The 19,260-nt window shown below is 39.2% G+C and overlaps 1 protein-coding gene and 1 long non-coding RNA gene across 5 annotated transcripts in view; one reads left to right on the forward strand and one right to left on the reverse strand.

The window, feature by feature from the left end:
* The window catches only part of IL1RAPL1 (interleukin 1 receptor accessory protein like 1), a 774,514-nt gene that overhangs the window by 36,524 nt on the left and 718,730 nt on the right, over positions 1–19,260 (reverse strand). For all 3 annotated transcript variants that reach the window (XM_080576262.1, XM_080576263.1, XM_080576261.1), the window contains one exon: positions 517–649. In XM_080576262.1, coding sequence (XP_080432388.1) covers positions 517–649 — 133 coding nt within the window. The remainder of the gene's footprint in view (positions 1–516; positions 650–19,260) is intronic.
* On the forward strand, positions 4,576–17,806 carry LOC308187885. 2 transcript variants are annotated; one of them, XR_013944976.1, is made up of 5 exons: positions 4,576–4,989; positions 8,164–8,326; positions 11,991–12,078; positions 13,664–13,932; positions 15,864–17,806. It is a non-coding gene; the product is annotated as an uncharacterized lncRNA (long non-coding RNA). The 2 variants fall into 2 exon arrangements; XR_013944977.1 differs by lacking the exon at positions 11,991–12,078.

The following is a 19,260-nucleotide window of genomic DNA, read 5'->3' on the forward strand; positions in this document are numbered from 1 at the left end:
TTCTATAACAAATATTTCAGCAGCTAGAACCTGCCCACGTAACAGGAGTCTTGGATCTCACAGGGCAAATAACATTCCAGGAAACTCAGTTCTTTCTTTGAAGAAGAGAAATCAAACATTCAAAAAGAGAAGTCAGACTTCAGCATTTATTTAAGGCTATGTGCTTTAAAAAACTTCTTTTGACCTGCTTTTCTGGATGTATTTACTTTTCTTTATTTCTTCTTAGTAACTGTGCTAATGGTTGCTATAGTTTGCCACAGTTTGAAGAAGTGGCTATACAAATCCCAGTTTGTTACACTACTGTGCTAGCTGGGCAACCACTCTGCTTTTGCAGCTCTCTAACATCAGGTTTTGCTGCATTTTTCTGTTGTCTAATGATGAAATTGAAAAGATAAAGAATGGATGTTGCAAAAAAGGGGTCCAGACTGCAAGTATTCCTGAATTAGTCTGTGATAACAAGTATTACATTAACTATCAAAAAAAGATATTGCTTGAGAGATTTTTTTTTTCTTTTACCTGATGTCACTTTCCCAGACTCGACTATCATCCAAATCTTCAATAAACTTCTCCCCTTTCATCCAGTAGATTAAAGGACTGACATCTCCACTATATCCAAAGAAAGCTCGGCAGGTTAGATTAGCAGAACCACCTGTTACATAGAAAAAAAAAAAGTTATTTCAAAATTTGTAAAAAAGGATTCCTTTTTGAATCAGTAGATGTGTTGATTTAAACAATGTATATATGTAGGGAATGTCAATTTCCAGTTGTTGTTAGAAATGCCCCAAAACATCTACTTGTCTTGCAGCCGGTGTTCAATATATTTTCTGAAAATAAATACAATAAAAGTGAGATTAAATGTTACATTAGAGCAGGATTCAATTTTGTGTTGTTTCACCAAGTGTTCCATGTATTGCAAGGAAATGAAAGACTATGGTTTCTTAAAAATAGCCAACTTAACTAAAGATTTCAATGTTTTCTTTAAAAATAGGTAAAGGTTAGGCAAAACAGACATGCAATCACATTTGTGTTAGTTCAGCCTTGCAAACATTTCTGCAAAGAGGTTGGTAGACTCCTGTAGAATATTATTTCCTTTACCATTTCCAAGGGACAGTCAATAGAAAGATACATGTTCGTTGCTAAGTTACCACTGTATGGGAAATGTTTTACTGTATGAATGGAAATAACCATCAGGTACATGCAATAAGGAGCAGAAATTCTACATATGTGCAGAGTTGCTTATTTAATGTTTACATGCTAAGGCACATGGAAAATAAGGAGTTGATTGGTGACAGCCAACATGACTTCCCTAAGGGCAGATTGTGCCTGATAAATCTCATGGCCTCCTACAATGGGGTTACAGCATTGGTGGAAGAGCAACTGACATCATCTACCTGGACTTGTGCAAAACATTTGAAGCTGATAGCCAGTGATAGCCTTGTCTCTAAACTGGAGAGACATGGATTTGACGGATGGACCACTTGGTGGATAAGGAATTAGCTGCATGATCACACTCAAAGAGTTGTGCTCAACAGCTCAATGTTCAAGTGGAGATCAGTGATAAGTGATGTTCCTCAGGGGTCAGTACTGGGACCAGTGCTGTTTAACATCTTTGTCTGTGACATGGTCATTGGGATCAAGTTCACCCTTAGCAAGTTTGCTGATAACACCAAGATGTGTGGTGTGATCAGCATGCTGGAGGGAAGGGATGCAATCCAGAAGGAACTGGACAGGCTTGAGAGGCAGGCCTGGACAAACCTCATGAATTTCAACAAGGCCAATTGCAAGGTCCTGCACCTGGGCCAGAGCAATCCCAAGAAAAAATACAGGCTGGGCAGAGAATGGATTGAAAGCAGCCCTGAAGAGAAGGGCCTGGGGTTATTGGTTGATGAGAAGCTCAGCATGAGCTGTTACTGTGAACTAGCAACCCAGAGGGCCAACCGTATCCTGGGCTGCATTAAAAGCAGCATGGCCAGCAGGTCAAGGGCAGTGATTCTTCCCCTCTACTCTGCTCTCGTGAGACCCCACGTGGAGTACTGCGTTCCACTCAGGGGCCTTAGCACAAGAAGGACATGAACCTGTTATAAAAAAGTCCAGAGGAAGGCCACAGAGATTATCAATGAGCTGGAGCACCTCTTCTATAAAGACAGGCTGAGGGAGTTGGGGTTGTTCAGCCTGGAGAAGAGAAGGCTTCGAGGAGACCTTATAGTGGCCTTCCAATACCTAAAGGGAGTCTGTAAGAAAGCTGGAGAGGGAGTCTGCCAGTGAGTGTAGGGATATGACAAGGAGGCTTTACACTAAAAGAAGGTATATTTAGATTAGATATTCAGAAGAAATTCCTTACTGTGAGGGTAGTGAGGCACTGGAACAGACTGCCCAGAGAAGCTGTGAGTCCCTGGATGTGTGTAAGTCCAGGTTGAATGAGGCTTTGGGCAACCTGGTCTAGTGGAACATGTTCCTGCCCGTGGCAGGGACTGGAATTAGAGGATATTTAAGTTCCCAACCCAGACTATTCTATAATTTTATGATTCTATGATACAGTGAGAATTGAAAATGTGATATGCCTTCACTTTAGTTTATTTTCGTTGGGCAGCCTTACATTGTGTTAGTACCACTTGGGTTTGGGGTTCCAGCTAGAGCACATGCAGAAATGGAAATGGTACTTCATGTGCATTTTGGATGTGTGGGTAAGACTGCTTAAAACTAGGTGTACTGCACACAGCCATGTAGTTAAAGATCTATTCACTGATGCAAAGTTGTTTGTCTTAATATGCAACAAGCCTTCTAAACTGTTATGTGCATTTCTGTAATGCATAATTACACTGTGATTTAAGGAAGTGTTGTGATTTAAGGAGCGTTTTCCCCCCTGAGGAGAGTATTTCCATGGAGTTGATATTACTGCTGAGACCAAAGTCATATTTTATTTACACTTTCAATTTTTGATCCTAGGATGTTAAAGCTGACTGACCACAGCTCATGGAAAAAAAATAATACATATATAATGTTAATACTACTTTGTTATTTTCTCTACTGAGATGTTGTGAGAAGTCAATCTGGGTTCAATGTATTTTCTTAAAAATATACTACCTTGGGTCAGTACATGGTCCTTCTCAAACCTCTGACAATATTTGAGCATCTTATTTATTTTTTACTATGGAAACAAATGCAGGATGCTGTGTAACAGGAAGATGAGTAGTTATTAAATAAATCTCTTATTTATCTGAAATGATTTATGATTTTCTGTGAAAGCATCTTGCTCCTCTAACTTGCGTGAACTCTCATATCCATACCACAAAAGGTGTAGAACCAAAGTAAGAACTGAACTGCTTTTTGTCATTTTAAGAAAGCTTACCTACAGTGGATGCCACAACACCATTTTTCAGCAATGTCTGCTAAGGAGACAGGAATACCCCAGTATTTGAAACTGGGAGATGAAGGTCTTATTCATAATCAAAAGGTATGAAATTGAATCTCTGGTTAATGGGACAATTAGATAATTTCATCTCATTTAGAGCAAAGTCACCAAATGTAAGATGAAGGGCAAACACTCTTCCTAAAGACAGTTTGCATGCCCTGGGAAGCAGTGGTCAGGACACCTCTTTGCAAAACCACCACCTTGCAACACAACCTCCTGAATGGTCAGGATACCTTTCTGGAAACTCAGTTCCTCATTCTCAACACAAGGAGGGCTCTGGAAGTGCCATCTAGAAGCAGTGAATAGATTTTTGTAATCTTGCAGCTATTTGTGGGGAATGAGACGAGCGTTAGGGAACCACTTAATGAGGGTCAAGCGCATGAAAACCTGTAATGGGATGTGAAGATCTTCCTGAGCATTCCCAGGACATCTGAACAGATTCAAACCCACTTTCTTACAACAATTACATATCTTATATATAAACTAACTATGATACTCAAACACGTGGAAATGAAAACACAAAACCTTAAAGGATTATGAATATATTGGTCACAGTCATCCAGTTTAACACATGTTCAGGGCTGTGAAATGCCTAGCAATCGCAGCATTGGTGGATTCCAATCACTCTCAAAATGGGAGAAGGTTCCTGCATGACTAAAGCAAAAAACAGGCTCCTTCAAAGAATGAATTAACCCTATGGCATTATCACCAATTCTAGAGGGAAGAGTACTGTCTGTTGTATCATTGCCACTTCTTGGGCTTTTCCTGCAGCTTTCCCACCAAGTCAAGGCCCAGTTGAAACTTTTTAGCCCTTGAGAGGTTGTAAGATCACAACTGGAGGGACTGTGGTTTCTGGCCAATTTATCTGTGATTCACAGAGATTAGGCACCACAGGTGTTAACACCTCTCCAGGCTCTTGCAGCGAACAGGCACCCACTGAGAGATGACTTTTACACTGTGAAGGCCTCTAAGCCTTTTAAAGGTGAATATTATCTTTTTTTTTTTTTTAATAAACAAAGCATTAAGGGGAAAATGTGTCAAAAAAGTTTGTAAGATAAAGACTTTTTTTTCCTTATTAAATTCTTAAATAATTTCCCCCCTAAATAAAATATTTGAACATATTTTTAAACACAGAATCCAAAGTTTCCTTTCAACATGAAATATTTACACCTGAGAAACAAGGAAGGATGTACTTCCTTTTAGCAGTACCGTGTCAATTAGATTTGCTGAGCAAAGGCCATTAACATGCCAGGCGCTCAGCTATAAATTATTTATACTGTCTACCTTGACCAATCTTCACAAAAAGTCAGTGGGAAATTCATTAACAGGTCATCAAGAAAGATTCAGTGACCATCTAATGACCAGCCTGTGACCATTAATGAGGAGGTCTGTTCCTCCTGAGCTCACAGCTCTTTGCAGAAGGCAGAGGAGCTCTCCTGGTGGAGCAGAGATGCTCACAGCTTCAGGCACATGTAAGCAATAGGTAAAGACTGCCTGATGGGCAACATTATGAGTGAACAGAGTATTTTCAGAGCACATCTTGATATCTTGAGCTCCAGGGCTGCCCTTGTATGAGTGTAAGTATGCTAAGGTTTCACTTCTCAGTAGTATACCTTTGAAGTAGGTAGTCAGAGGACGCAGAGTTTGGCACACAGACTGTCTGTTCTGTGTGGGTAGTCCATATATAAAAAATCTGCAGATTTTTAGAAAGTGTTCAAAATTTAAGTAAATAAATACAAGAGGTAGTTTTTTTCATGTTTAATCTAATGTACAAAACCTGTCAGCCGGTTTATAGAAATCGCTCACAGTTAATCCTAAGCAACTATTTTCATGTGTGTTCTCTATGCTGAAAAAAAAAGCTGTAGAAGTGACTTGAAAACTATAAAGTTTTGATGAATAGATGTGTAATCCTTTCCATGCCATTAATTTAAATTTTCTTGTAAATGCTGGTTTATTACAGTTTTTTAGTCTACTTTTGAAGGAATTTAAATACATGTTTTGAATGAACTACTAGGGAAATCCATCTCTATCACCTTTGGTATGAGATGCTGTAAATTCTTGAGAATGTTCTGTCTCTGTTTAGGTAAGCTTGCTTATTTATTTATCTATCTATTTATTTATTTTATGGCAAAAAAGTATCCTGGAAAAGTCAAGAGGCATGAGGTTAGAATTATTAAGTGAAACCGATAGTGTTTTATTTATTAAAAAATCAATAAAAGATAAAGAGAAAAATGATACTTTGTAGCTTCTCAGAATAATTATTATTATTCTGACCTTGAAATAAACAAATAAAGAGACATAAGGAACACCTAAAATGCAAAATTCAACTGAATATTTCTGTATCATCCTTATTTCTAAAAATGCATTTGCTTTTAACATACTGAGTTGATTTTTGTAAAAAAATATATAAATATATAAATATCACCAAATGTTGCTGCTGCTTCCTGTGATGAAGTTGCACTGTCAACTCTAGCCAGATGGGTTCAAACTAAACTATCCAACTAAACTAATCCAAAAGTTTTTGCCAGTTAAACTGGAAACAGTTTTTGTTACACAATATGGTTTCGAGTAGACCAGAATGAAAGGAAGGACTTCAGCAAAACTTAGTTTCTTGAAATCAGCAAATGCCTTCAGCTGAGCAACACACTCCTTGTGTCCATTTTCTCTAATTAGCAACATTTGGGGCACGTTGTAAACTACTGCTGTGGGAGCCTCTGTCCAGGAGAGGGCACTGTCTAACTTCTAAACATTATTATTATTATTTTTTTAAATCAAAATAAATACCTAGTGTATAAGCTCTAATTAAAAACATCAGCCTGCTAAGAACCTGCTAGTTGTAATTAGCAAACAATGAATGTTTCATGGTTAGTGAAATGTCATCTTGTATGGGCAGCTTGAATTGTACTTCCACCATTATTCGTGTGAGTTAGCATACACTGTGATGGCAGCAGTTCTAGCTTTTCATTTGATGGACTCTTCACTAAAGTGCAACCATTTTTGTGGGAAGCAATGACAATTATCAGGCATCCACAACCTCTCTTTAGAAGAATCCTCAAAGATGTGTTACGGAAGTGAAATGAGAGCCGTGCCCAGCATCTGAAAATGTTGAGGGCCAACAGAGTGGAAATGTTCAGTGCACTGAAATACGTACTTTCTTTTACTGTGCAATGCAAACCAATTACAGCAATTATGCATAGGTAATACCTATACACTTACAAGCACGGCATTTATTTGTAATACTAACACTTTAAAATGAAACTATAAAAGGCCAAGGCAAATGCAATCAAAATCTCTCACATAAATTAAATAACACTCTGTCCATTCACATTAAACAAAAAATACTGACAAAATATCATCAGCCTTCCAAGTGGAGCAATGCAAAACCTGTGAAATTCTGAAATATGGTGGATAGGTGGCAATTCCTAACAAAGTCAATGACCCACTTAGATTTCCAATGTAACCTCCTAAATCCGGCAGGCAGGTAGGTAGAATAGGTTTGTGTTTTCAAAGGAGTTTTACATCTTGAGACAATTCTTAAAAGCCTCGTTGTAAACATGATTTTTTTTTTTAAAAAAAAAAAAGGAAAGTAAGCTAGCATACAGTTTTCAGACATGATACTTGATCATATGAGCATATTCTAAGGATCTGTAAGTCATCACTTGGATCAAGATGATCTTCAGGGATTCCTCTTGATTCCTTCCTTACCTGCACAAATCATTACCTGTGGCTGTGCTGTCCACCAGTTTACATGACTAGTTTCATATCTTGATATCTTGTATCTTCATACTAGATTGAAATTGTCTTGTATTTTTCATATATCAGGTTAGGCCAAATTAAAAAAAAAAAAAAAGTAATAAAAAAGAACTGTTTTCTGAAATATAACTACAATCTAGGAACAGCTATATTCTAATCTAGTCACTCAGTGGTGTGTTGTGATACATTTGGCAAGTCATCATGTCTTATATCCATACAATTCCAAAGACACAATGTGCAAATTCGCTCTTCTTAGAATTCAGTGGAGGTAGATTTGAAAGGGCTGGGTATTATCATTGCATTAAATACTATCATGCAAGCATGATACAAGCTGACGGAATGTGATTACACAGCTATATCTCTTCATTAATAAACCTGTCCCTATTCTGCTATGGTACAGAAGAGAATGTTAATTGCACAGCACTCTGAATTACATATTGAACAAATTCCTCCATCCATGAATGTGTAAATTCACAGTACACACAACCGGTCCTCCACAAAATGAAAACAAACAAACAAACAAACAAAAAAGAAGGTTTGTATCAAGATCAGAGATGGTAGCTTCTCAACTTTTGCCAAATTTGCAGGTATCTCTACTTGGCAAAAGGGTTAAAAATTGCTTCCTTGAATGTCTGGTTTTTTTTTTTTTTTGTTTTTGTTTTACTTAAAACAAAAACCGCTTACTTCTTGATCATTAGTGGTTTTTGTTTGCTAGTTTTTTACATAGAAACTCATTCAGCATAGGGCCAGACTTGTTTGCCCATACATAGTAATTTGCTGACATATGAAGAGACTGCACAGGGCTTTCAGCTATTATATTACAGTTCAACAGTAAGACACTTAATGCAGACATCTATATGTCACTCTTTACATCTTGCCTGCCATCAACCCTGAGCTGTTTGAGTCTGTAATATGTAATAAGGTACTATACTGAAACATACATGGTAAGATCTAAGATTAACCTGAGTATTAAAATTTTCCGGTGGACTGCTTTATAGCTTGTGAAGGAAAAGAAATCCAAATCCCTTCTGCTTGGAATGGGCACTTAGCAGTACGACTGTCATAGACAGAGTCAATGAAGAAAACAACTGCCAGAGCAGACTGCAGAAAAAGTAGTGATCTATACGACTTTTGGCTGAAAATGCCCATGACATCTCTCAGGTATGTACATAGTCACACCAGCCTTCATTTCACAAGAGGAAACAAAACCCCTGAACCAATAATCTTGACTTTCCTAACAGCAGGTCTCTACTTTTGATAGATGGTAATGTCAGACTGATAAATTAGTTGTTCAGCAAGTATTTCTCATTCCTTTCTCTTCAGAAACAGTGTGGAGTGGGAGACAACTATCACAAGCATAAAGCAGGAGTTTCTAAAGAAAAGGAAAGTCTCTAGAATTGTTTTACAAGCTTAACTTTTAGTCCAGAAGCTTTTTTTTTTTTATTGTATTTTTTTATTAGACAAATGTATTTCTCAGACTCTTTATTCTTGTGCACTCTGTCAGATCAAATGATAATTTCTATTTTAAAAGCTTAGCTGGTTTTAGATATGTCACAAGAAAATATCCTGGGTTACAAAATAATTCCAATTAAAATGTTGTCTTTAAATGCCAAACATCATATGTTTTTTACCTCTTACAGATTTACTACTTTTTAGCTTTAAATCTGTAAATACTGTGCATAGCTTAGTATTGTTCATTTTTGTTGTTCTTGTTTATTTCTGTATTCTTCTTTGACCATACTGCTTTTGATTATGATGCTATGGCTTTTGCATTTTAGTGGTGCTACATGGTAAGAAAACAAGCTTAGCTAGCAGCCTTACGATCCCTTTGCATAAAAGAGCCCCATATGGGAAACCATACTCCTTATGGTCTCTATCTGTGAGTTCAATGTGAGGCAGGTAGTTCAGGCACCCAGGGGTGCCACTGCCTTACAGCAATCTCTGGTGGCCAGGATGGTCTCTCATGGCCTTAGCTTGGAGAAGTCCTGCTCAGGATCAAGTTTTGGAAGACTTCTAGAAAAGCGGGAAGGTTTTGTTGTTTATCTTCTTACACTTTAGAGAGGTTAGATTAGGCAAAAATATGAAAATAATTTGATGTGTGTCTAGTGGTTTTACTCGGCTGGGCAGCTGAGCTCCACCACAACCGGTCTCTCATTCCCCTTCCTCAAAGGAAAAGGGGGAGAAAATATGACAAAAAGGGCTTAAGGGTTGAGATAAAGTCTGGGAAATCACTCAACAATTATTGTCATGGGCAAAACAGACTCAGCATAGGTAGATTAATGTAATTTATTACCTATTACTAATGAGCTTGAGCAGTGAGAAGCAAAAAAACAAACTAAAAATCCTTCCCCCTATCCACTCTCATATACGTCCTCCCCCCAAGCAGTGCAGGGGAACGGGCAATGGGGGCTGTGTTAGTCCCTAATGCTTTGTCTCCACTGCTTCTTCAAGGTCACTCTCTGCCCCTGCTCCACGCGGGGTCCCTCCCACGGGATGCCGTCCTTCCCGAACTGAGCCTGCGGGGGCTGCCCACAGGCAGCAGCTCTTCCAGCACTGCTCCCACACGGCTCCGTACCACGGGGTCCATCCCCCAGGAGCAAACTGCTCCAGCACGGGTCCCCCACGGGTGGGCGGCAGCTCCCCCCAGACCCCCTGCTCCTGCGTGGGCTCCTCTCCACGGGCTGCAGCTCCGGCCCGGGGCCTGCTCCTGCGGGGGCTCTCCATGGGCCGCAGCCTCCTCCAGGCCACATCCACCTGCTCCATGTGGGCTCCTCCACGGGCTGCAGCGTGGAGATCTGCTCCGTGTGGGACCCATGGGCTGCAGGGGGACAGCCTGCTCCACCGGGGGCCTCTCCACAGGCAGCAGGGGAACTGCTACTCCGTGCCTGGAGCACCTCCTGCTGCACTGACCTGGAGCTCTGCAGGGCTGTTTCTCAGTCCTCGCTCCAAAACCATGCCATGTAAACCCAATACAGTGTCTTTCTGTTAAAGAATATTTATTGATGAGAAATATAAATAGCTGGAACTACCTGGAGTTCTGTACATAGCTTGGGTCCCCAAGAAACTACCAAACTAGAAGAATTTATCTGTAACTTAAGGAAGATAGTTTCAAGCCATTAGAGCTCTCACAACTTTTTCATCATTCTCATAAAAAGTCCAGAAGCAAAACAAGGGACTCAGAGTAGGACTTAGATTTTCTGAGGTAGAATGCTGACGTAGCTATACATATTTTGCTAAGGAGCTACTGGAATGTAATGGGTAAACTCCAGTCCACCCATGACTACAATCACAATAATTTTATAATATAGCATGCTTACAATACCATTGTTCCCTTTTCACTTTGCTTTCTTTAACCTGTGCAAGCTGTAGAAATAAGGAGTTTTAATAACCAACCTATTTTATTTTTTATTTTTATTTTTAAACTGAAGAGTGTTTTGTTGGCCCAACAGATGAAACCATTCAAATCTCTTACCATAGAGGTTTTGTTATGAATCTTGTTATAAATGTTGTTCTTTATGAATGGAATGCACTGGTTTTGCTTTGGTCTCTTGTGGGTGCTAGTCCGTGTCAAAAAGCACAGAACATCAATCATAGCAGCCGGCTGTAGCACCAGTACCTTCCCTCAGCATCCTGCTCAGGTGCACCACACAATGCTTTCTGTACAAGGGAAATGCAAACTCTGTCCTGGATTCTAGATAATGATAAATTACACTTTTTTTTTTTTTTCTCCTAAAAGAGGTTAACTCTAGGGAGCTGTAGCAAATAGTTTATTGTGTCAGAACACACTTAAACAAGAATATAAATAATCTTAAGGAACAGATTTGGCAATTCAGTTTACATACAACTTGTCAGCTGTTCAATCCCTTGCAGCTATTTCAGCCCTTGACTATGCAGCTAGTTGATATCTTCAAACACAGCACTTAATGAGCAGTGTTAGAAACTGGGTTTGACTATACAGTTTCATAATACCTGTTCATTAACTGCTTTGGAAGGAGGGATTGCAACATTTGTGTAATCATTAGACATTTTGAGTACATGCAACAAATGCTCATTTTCTGAGTCACATATGTATTTATATTGTATAATAAGTTGTGGTTTTATTTTTCATTGGTCAGCATGACTGCTCTTTCCCTCCTTTTGCTCTTTCTTCACGAGCAAGCCTGCCATGGGTTGAGTAGTTTGCAGGTAATAATTTGGGCAAGGAAAGGTTTTGAAAAAGGCTGTAGAGATGGGCTGCATATGGAGGACTATTTTTTTTTATTGTTTTTTTTTTAATAGAGCTTTTGGAATCTAGCAGGCACAATGTCACCTAGACACTGCTAGGTGGATATTAAGGGAATCATCTAGATTCCAAATAACAAACAACTAACACTATATCTTCCTCTGGTGATCTCCACTCCTCAGCACACACCAGCCATCACAAGATTTTAATGAGCTAACCAATTCTGTCAGATTACACCATATGACAGAAAATGTCATTTGGCAAAGGCCCAGAGAAGTTTGGCAAAAACATGGATGGGGAAAAACACCATTCCCATGAAGCAAATGCAACACAATAGGATAAATATAAATGAAACTAAACACATCTGTAAAGCAAATGAAAATATTTCAGTTCAGTTCTAAATTACATGAAATCATTTTTCTGTTTAAAGTTTCACTGGGAAAGCCATTAAGTTCCACTGAAAATTAGAGCTCTGAAGAAGCAAACTTACTGATATTACTAATAAAAGAGATAAGTAAAAGCAACACCAGCCTTTCCTTTTATTGCATAAAGGCCTCTGAGGGTAGGAAGATATTTCATACTTATTCACACTATGTTTTCCAGAGTAATCAAAGGAATAAAAAAGGATGATATGTATGGTTTAGAAGAACTTCCGCTTGAAATTGTGATGTATCCTCCATATATCATGAAGGTATTACAATGGATAGAGGAAATATAGTAGTATTAAATATTCTTAGTATAGTTTCAGAAATATCTGATGTTTGCCATTTAATTATATATCTGAAGCATGTATTTTTTTTTCTAAAAGAAGTTCATACTAATCTGTCTCCATATTTATTTATGTAATTTAAAATTCACAATGCATCAAAGAAGTTCAATGCATAAAATTGGAAATGCATACTATTTCTAACAGCTTTAGGTTTTCTGTTTATTATTATTATTACCTATTTTTATTTTTATTTTTGTCCACAATGATTGTGGAAATGTTGTCCTTCTATTTCACTTGTATGTATGAGTTAGCCACCTGCTTTCCGAAGAAAATCCTGAAGCAAAATCTGTGAAAACAAACCCTTCTCTATCACAAAGATGCAAATCAACAAATCTGATTGTCATGACAAATACACAGTGTTTTTGGACCATACCATGCTGTAATCTCCTAGGAATAGAAAGAATCCCACCAGCACTGCATATGGGCTACTTGACTTTAAAGGAAAAAGCACAGAAATGGGAGTGATTTTGAATTCTTATCGCTATATTCTGCTTTCTGACCTGTAGGTATATGAATCTAGTAGACAACCTTGTTATAAGCAAAACTCACACAGGGAAAAAGATGGGTTTGGCTGAAGGCAGGTTTCTTGCAGTGCACTCCTGAGTCACACAGCAACTTCTCCCTCTAGTTCCTCTGCATGAGAGCTTCTGCTCCACAGCAGAACATGCCCAATGCTCCCAACTCCAGAAATATGTTTTCTCTTACTCTGATTTTCAGAATGGATGGAGACCTGTGATCTCCAGACCCCTTCACAGGTGATATCAGTTCTTGCACCATATGTGCCAAAGTGTGGGAATTGTTCTTGTACTCCCAAATAACATCTGCTCAGGGGCTGGCTTTAAGTTGACTATCACTCTTCAAAAGGAAAATGGCCTGGCTGCCTGGGATTGCAAAAGGAAGACGGAGAGCCTGATATGCCCATCTGTGTTTGAAGTAGGTGCAGTACCGGGCATCACAAAACATGATTCTTCAAAAATAATTTCCTTATCAAGAACAATTAATCATCAAATTAATTTTGTTTCTTGTATATTTTTGTCAAGAGAAGAGACCTCTGTGTGCTGGAAAATCTAGGCAACTGCAAGATTTAAATGATTTATCTTCTTGCAGCTGCCATGTGGCTCTCATTTCTCTAGACCACCTTCAATGTCGTTTACTTGCAAATTGTGTAGTCGCACTGTGTAGGTTCCTACAAGCAAAGATCCTGAGAGGTTTAGGGCTCCTGAATGCAAAGACAAATAACTGAGATTAGCAAGCAGGATATCAATTCTCATTACTAGTGAGTTGTCTTATCAGTTTGCACAGCCTACCCTTGTCTTGCTGCACTTCCACAAATGATATAATTTTTTTGTTGTTGTCGTTTTACTTCTCTAAGTGCTCTGAGAGGCACAGGGATCGGGGCAATTCTTAAAAGTAGAAGAAAGTGAAGCAAAATTTCACCTTGCTCTGTCTAAGAACCAGGAATTCAGAACATTGTCTATAACATTGTGATTTTTAACTGTTTTCACAGGTCTCAAAGTGAGGAATATAAGCAAGGTATGGGTGACAGTAGAAACGTAAAGTACATCAGATGCTGGTTATAGGAACAGAAACAAACATTCATTCTGCAATATCTATTACGCAAACTCTGAAATCTGGTGTGTCAATGCAAATCTCTGCAGAGATGGGGGGTGCTCCCAAGCAGCAGTCCCACTGTTCAACCTCTACCATTCCCTAAGGTGAGGTGCCAGTCACCCTGCACTGCTCCATGGCTTCTAGTGTGGACAACTGCCCACAAAGGTGAGTAAGGCTGCCAAACCCATTGTCACTTGTGACTTGGAGACAGAGATTTAATCCAGGTCTGTGGAAGAAGGCTGTGCTAACTCTTGCACTATCCTGAGCAGGTCTAAACGATAATTTTGCAGTTATAGGCTTTACCTGTTATTGATGCAATAACTTGTATGTCCTGTTACCAATTACTGGGTAATAAAGCAATGACGCATTTTTAGAAACTGCTTAGTACAGTGTTTACTTTCAGTCCTTTGGCATTTAAATGACATCCCTTTAAAAATATGGTATAATACAGACATAAAAAAATGAGTATTATTTATACAATAGTCCAAAATGAATGTCCTTAGGCACTAAGTATTGCATAATTACATATTCAGACAGTTTCCTAAATGTATAATGACCTGTCTCAATGCAGTTTAAAATCCATACTTTGTCTCATATCAAGTCCTATGGAGTAGCTAAGGTAAGATCAATGGAAAAAAATACTTAAACATTCCTTCTAATTTCACAAACAAATATTTTTTAAAATATTAACTTAGGATCCTTGATCCTCAAATACAAAAAGTGGAAAAGAGCAAAGCAGCCACCCATACTGAATCAAAGATCCACATATCCCAGCAGCTGTACCTGACAGTGTGCAAAAGCAGAGGGGCCAGCATTTAAATATGAGAGCCACAGTCCCTGAAAGCAGTCCTTACTTTGTGACAAAAATGTTCACAGGCTCTAAACTACAGCAATGCTAATAATAAAGAGCAAGATCATATGGACGTCTTCTGTAAGCAATTAATCTGTCTATTTTAACAGGATGCACATATAAAAAAGGACCAGTAATCAGCTTCATTAGCACTATGAGACAAGAAAAAGTAGTCTCCTGATAGAAGTTCAACCATGTGCTTTTTTAAAAAAGCATGTGCGTTTATCTGAGAACTTAAAAGATGGAAATTTATTGTTATCAAGCAGGTAGGTGAGTTTACCCAATTAAATATTTTTTCCCCAACTTGCTATCTTATATTTTCGCCAGGCTTCAGGATAATCAGAGACAGCTGTGACTAATGCTTGGCAAGATTTTTTTTAATGCAATATATTTTGCATAATAAGAACATTAAACTTTATTTTACATAAATTGATCTCCTAAAACACTTTATAGTGTGAGATGAGGAAGTTCAAGTGTTAAATAATGAAGGAAATTAAGAGCTATGAAAAAACAGGTGAAAAAAATGGAGAGGGAAAAGGCAAAGTAGAAACTCTAGGTGGTCATTTGAAGATGAGTTGAGGGGATTTATCAATGCAGGCTTATTTTCCTTGTTGTCTTAGGAAGGTAATAGGATGACATGACGTAGCTGGTCTTGTAACTTAATTGTTTTTCTACCTCTTTCCCTGCCCATGGCAGGGGAGCTGGAACTAGATGATCTTTAAAGTCCCTTCCAGGTCAAGCCATTCTCTGATTTTATGATTTCCTCTGTGTCAGTCTCTAAAACTAATACGTGTGCTGACAATTGTGAGAGAAAAGCTAACTCAAAGGGAACAGTAGTGATTTTAAAATGTTATACTGAGTTGTATACTTACTACAATAGGAGGTTCTTGTAGAAAGTATTCCAGTTTTTAACGTTTAGGTCGGGGGGGGAGAAGGGGGGCAGGGGGAAGGGGAGAGGGGTGTTTGTGGAAGTATGTTACTGTTGGGATTAGGATATGACCTCTCCATGGGTACTGGGGAATCTGGACAGCAGTAATGAGAAGGTGTCCTCTTACAGATGGGATGCTGGCACACACCAGCTGATGTGGCAGTAGATAAGGAGCAGGTTCACAGCAAAAGGCTGAGCTGGCAGAGTGGGATATTGCTTTTTCTCCTCAAAATAAGAGCCCTCAACCCATCTGTTGCTTATCCGTTGTGTTCCCACAGTCACCCTTTCTCATCCCATGCCCTCCTCTCTCCATCATAGACATCTGCAATCACTAGCACCTCCTCATCTGAAGAGGGCTGCAGGACTTGACCTTTGGCACCCTGACCAGTCAAGAGGCAATCTGAGCTGTGTTCAGGCAGGGGTACATCCTACACTTGTCTTCACATGAAGGCTGTAATCTGCCAGGTCTCTAGCACAAGAGACCATCAGATATTTTGAAATTACATCATCAAAACAGTCATGAAACAAACAAACAAACAAACAAAAAAAGCAAAACACTATAAAAGAAGTGTGAGAACCGCCAGACAGCAGCTACTTTTCTTCATCCTCCAGAATGGTTTTTCTGCTGCAGGTTTCAGAGTGGAATTATGAATAAGAGCTCGCTAAGAGAAACAGTTTTCCATCCTGAATAAAATGAATCATTTCTAATATGATTAGCACATGTTACATATTAGAATGAAACAGATGTAAGTTTGAAAAGAGCATTTGTTGACAAGGCAGAAGAAAAAGGTTGACGTGACATTTTCTGCATAAATGAAGACTTTGAAGAAAAAAATCTGTTTTTTTTATGTTCATTTTGGAGATATTTCTATTAAAAAGCTATTAGATACTCAAATGTCACTTTTATGAATAAAAACTTATCCTAGTGACATGGGAGATTTTGCAGATGAGCTGTTTGCATAAAGAGCAGCAACCCCCCATCTTTTCACTAAGGAAGACAGAAAATGCAGAGTTCCTAGATCATCCTTTGATTAAGTGGGAACAGGAGAAGTTCGGATAGATTACTTAAAATTACCACTGCAAATTGTTGCTTCTTGGCTAGACATGAACAAAACCATATTTCTTTGTATCTCCCACATAATTTTTACAGTTTTATTTATGAACTGGCCATAAATGAATGATACATAGAGTAGACATACTGAGTTCAATAGACTTAAGTTTCTGTAGTTTAACCAGTGAGATGGAAGAGCAGAGGTGTCCAGAAGATAGGATTTCTGATAAAAATTAATTCCCATTCTATTTTCCTGAATTTTTGTTTTTCTTTTGTTTCATTAATTTGAATAGCCTACTGCCTCAGAGCTAGCCCAGGAGAGTCCTAAGAGCAAGACTGCTCTGCTAAACCAAGATGCTGGGATGTCTCCTAGGACTTGCAGGTTCAGAATTCAAGTGCTGCAAGTGGAGGCTTGGAAACTCTGTGCAATCTGTGTCTATCTGTTTTAGAGAGTTTTAAAACTTTCAGTTAAGGAGAACAACTTTGTTGGAGCTGGGGATCATAAGGTTTTACTGTTAGCAAACTACACGTCAGTGATCTTCGAAAATTTTCCTTGCGTTTCTGACTGGAAACATGGTCCTTGACAGTCCAGCCCAAGCTTCTCAAAGGCACATCTTTTAGAGTGCCTCCCATGTTCACCATCTTGAGATCAGGGATGCAGCAAAGACACTGCTGCATGTTACACCAGCCACGTTACACAGCAAGACTCCTTTTGGGATACCAACTGTACCCGGTAGGAAATTCAGACTTCCAACTTTACTTCAAGATGTGTGAAAGGCCTTGCATGATTGCTAATATTCAAGACCAGGGCATTGTAAGCTTGGGGATCTTCACTGACTCCAAAATCTAAGACGTCTGATTTATCAAAATGCTGTGAAGCGCATTTGATCTGGGTGTAACTACTTTTTGCCAAAAATTTCTGACCTTGACATTTAGAAGCAGTTCCAGCTCTGCTACATGTATTATGTATAATTTTGGGATATTTACTGACAATTTCTGTTCTAATTTACCTGCAATCAGGGCTGAGAGCAATTTTGTCCTCCCATCCTCTGTTTTGTTTAATTAAACTGCAATGGCAGCAAGTCAATGAGATTCCACATTAGAAGCTCCTCAGCATCAGCTGAATGAATGAGTTGTTCTGAGTACACTATATAGTGAAACAATTGCAGGCATAAGAGCTGAAGCCTTGAAAGCAATATAGCTCTAAAAAGCTGTAAGAGATCAGCTGTACTTCTGCAATACACGAGCTTACTCATTCAGAACCACATCAGTGGTATAACTGTAGGATGTGTTGCATAGCATAGATCTATCATTACTGTATCTTCTGTACAGACCAGATTAACATTGCACTGGATCCTCCTTCTGGTGGAGGCCAGTAAATGTCTCTAAGATAACAAGTATTATTAATTGCATTTGTAATTGATCATTTCTACATTCATTTTTTTTTTTCATCTGTTTCTGAAAGAGGTTCTTCATTTTGGCAGGCTATGTAAGGAGGTATGAAGAAAGGGGAAGATTTGCTAATTCTTCTATGTAAAGGGTGTCAAATTTAATTCGGTATAAACTGTAGAGCAATAATAATTGCAACTTAATAGGAAGAGAATAAACAAAGCTTGAATGGCTACAGACTGGAAACGGTTCTAAACAAATTGCAAGTGAAACCTTAGCAAAAAGGATCTTTGTTATCACTAGTCTAGGCTACACTTCTGCAATGAGGAAACTGCGTAACACCCTGTAAGCTGTGAGATGACTCATATGCTTCACATTAAGCATTTACATAACTGTTTATAGGCTGGAGGCATTGGATCATAAGCTTCATGGGGAAAGAGAATAGTTTCTCTCATGCTTATCACACACTTAAAACTTTATTTCTGTTCCAGAAATCTTCATGATTCTAGTAGGGATATTTTCACAATGTTCCTCCCTCCCCTCCCCTCCCCTCCCCTCCCCTCCCCTCCCCTCCCCTCCCCTCCCCTCCCCTCCCCTCCCCTCCCCCCTCCCCTCCCCCCTCCCCTCCCCTCCCCTCCCCCCTCCCCTCTCCTCCCCTCTCCCCTCCCCTCCCCTCTCTTTTTTTTTTTCTTTTTTCCTTTTCTAACATGCTGTCAAGGGACTGAGAGGGAGTGATGTGGGTCTGTAGCCATGTGGATCTTGTGGCTGAGTCAGTCTTCTTCCCTTCCCTTCCCTTCCCTTCCCTTCCCTTCCCTTCCCTTCCCTTCCCTTCCCTTCCCTTCCCTTCCCTTCCCTTCCCTTCCCTTCCCTTCCCTTCCCTTCCCTTCCCTTCCCTTCCCTTCCCTTCCCTTCCCTTCCCTTCCCTTCCCTTCCCTTCCCTTCCCTTCCCTTCCCTTCCCTTCCCTTCCCTTCCCTTCCCTTCCCTTCCCTTCCCTTCCCTTCCCTTCCCTTCCCTTCCCTTCCCTTCCCTTCCCTTCCCTTCCCTTCCCTTCCCTTCCCTTCCCTTCCCTTCCCTTCCCTTCCCTTCCCTTCCCTTCCCTTCCCTTCCCTTCCCTTCCCTTCCCTTCCCTTCCCTTCCTCAATTGGTGCTTTCTGGATGCTTTTGTTGTAGAACAAGAGACACTTAAAAAATGAAAAAAAAAAAACCAAAAGACAATGTAGTAAATATAGAAGATCACAGAAAACATTTCGTAATTTAATTTACTGCTTTAGGGA

This window comes from Anser brachyrhynchus (genome assembly GCF_964034855.1).
Source record: "Anser brachyrhynchus genome assembly, chromosome: 1".
In the NCBI taxonomy this organism is placed as follows: domain Eukaryota; kingdom Metazoa; phylum Chordata; class Aves; order Anseriformes; family Anatidae; genus Anser; species Anser brachyrhynchus.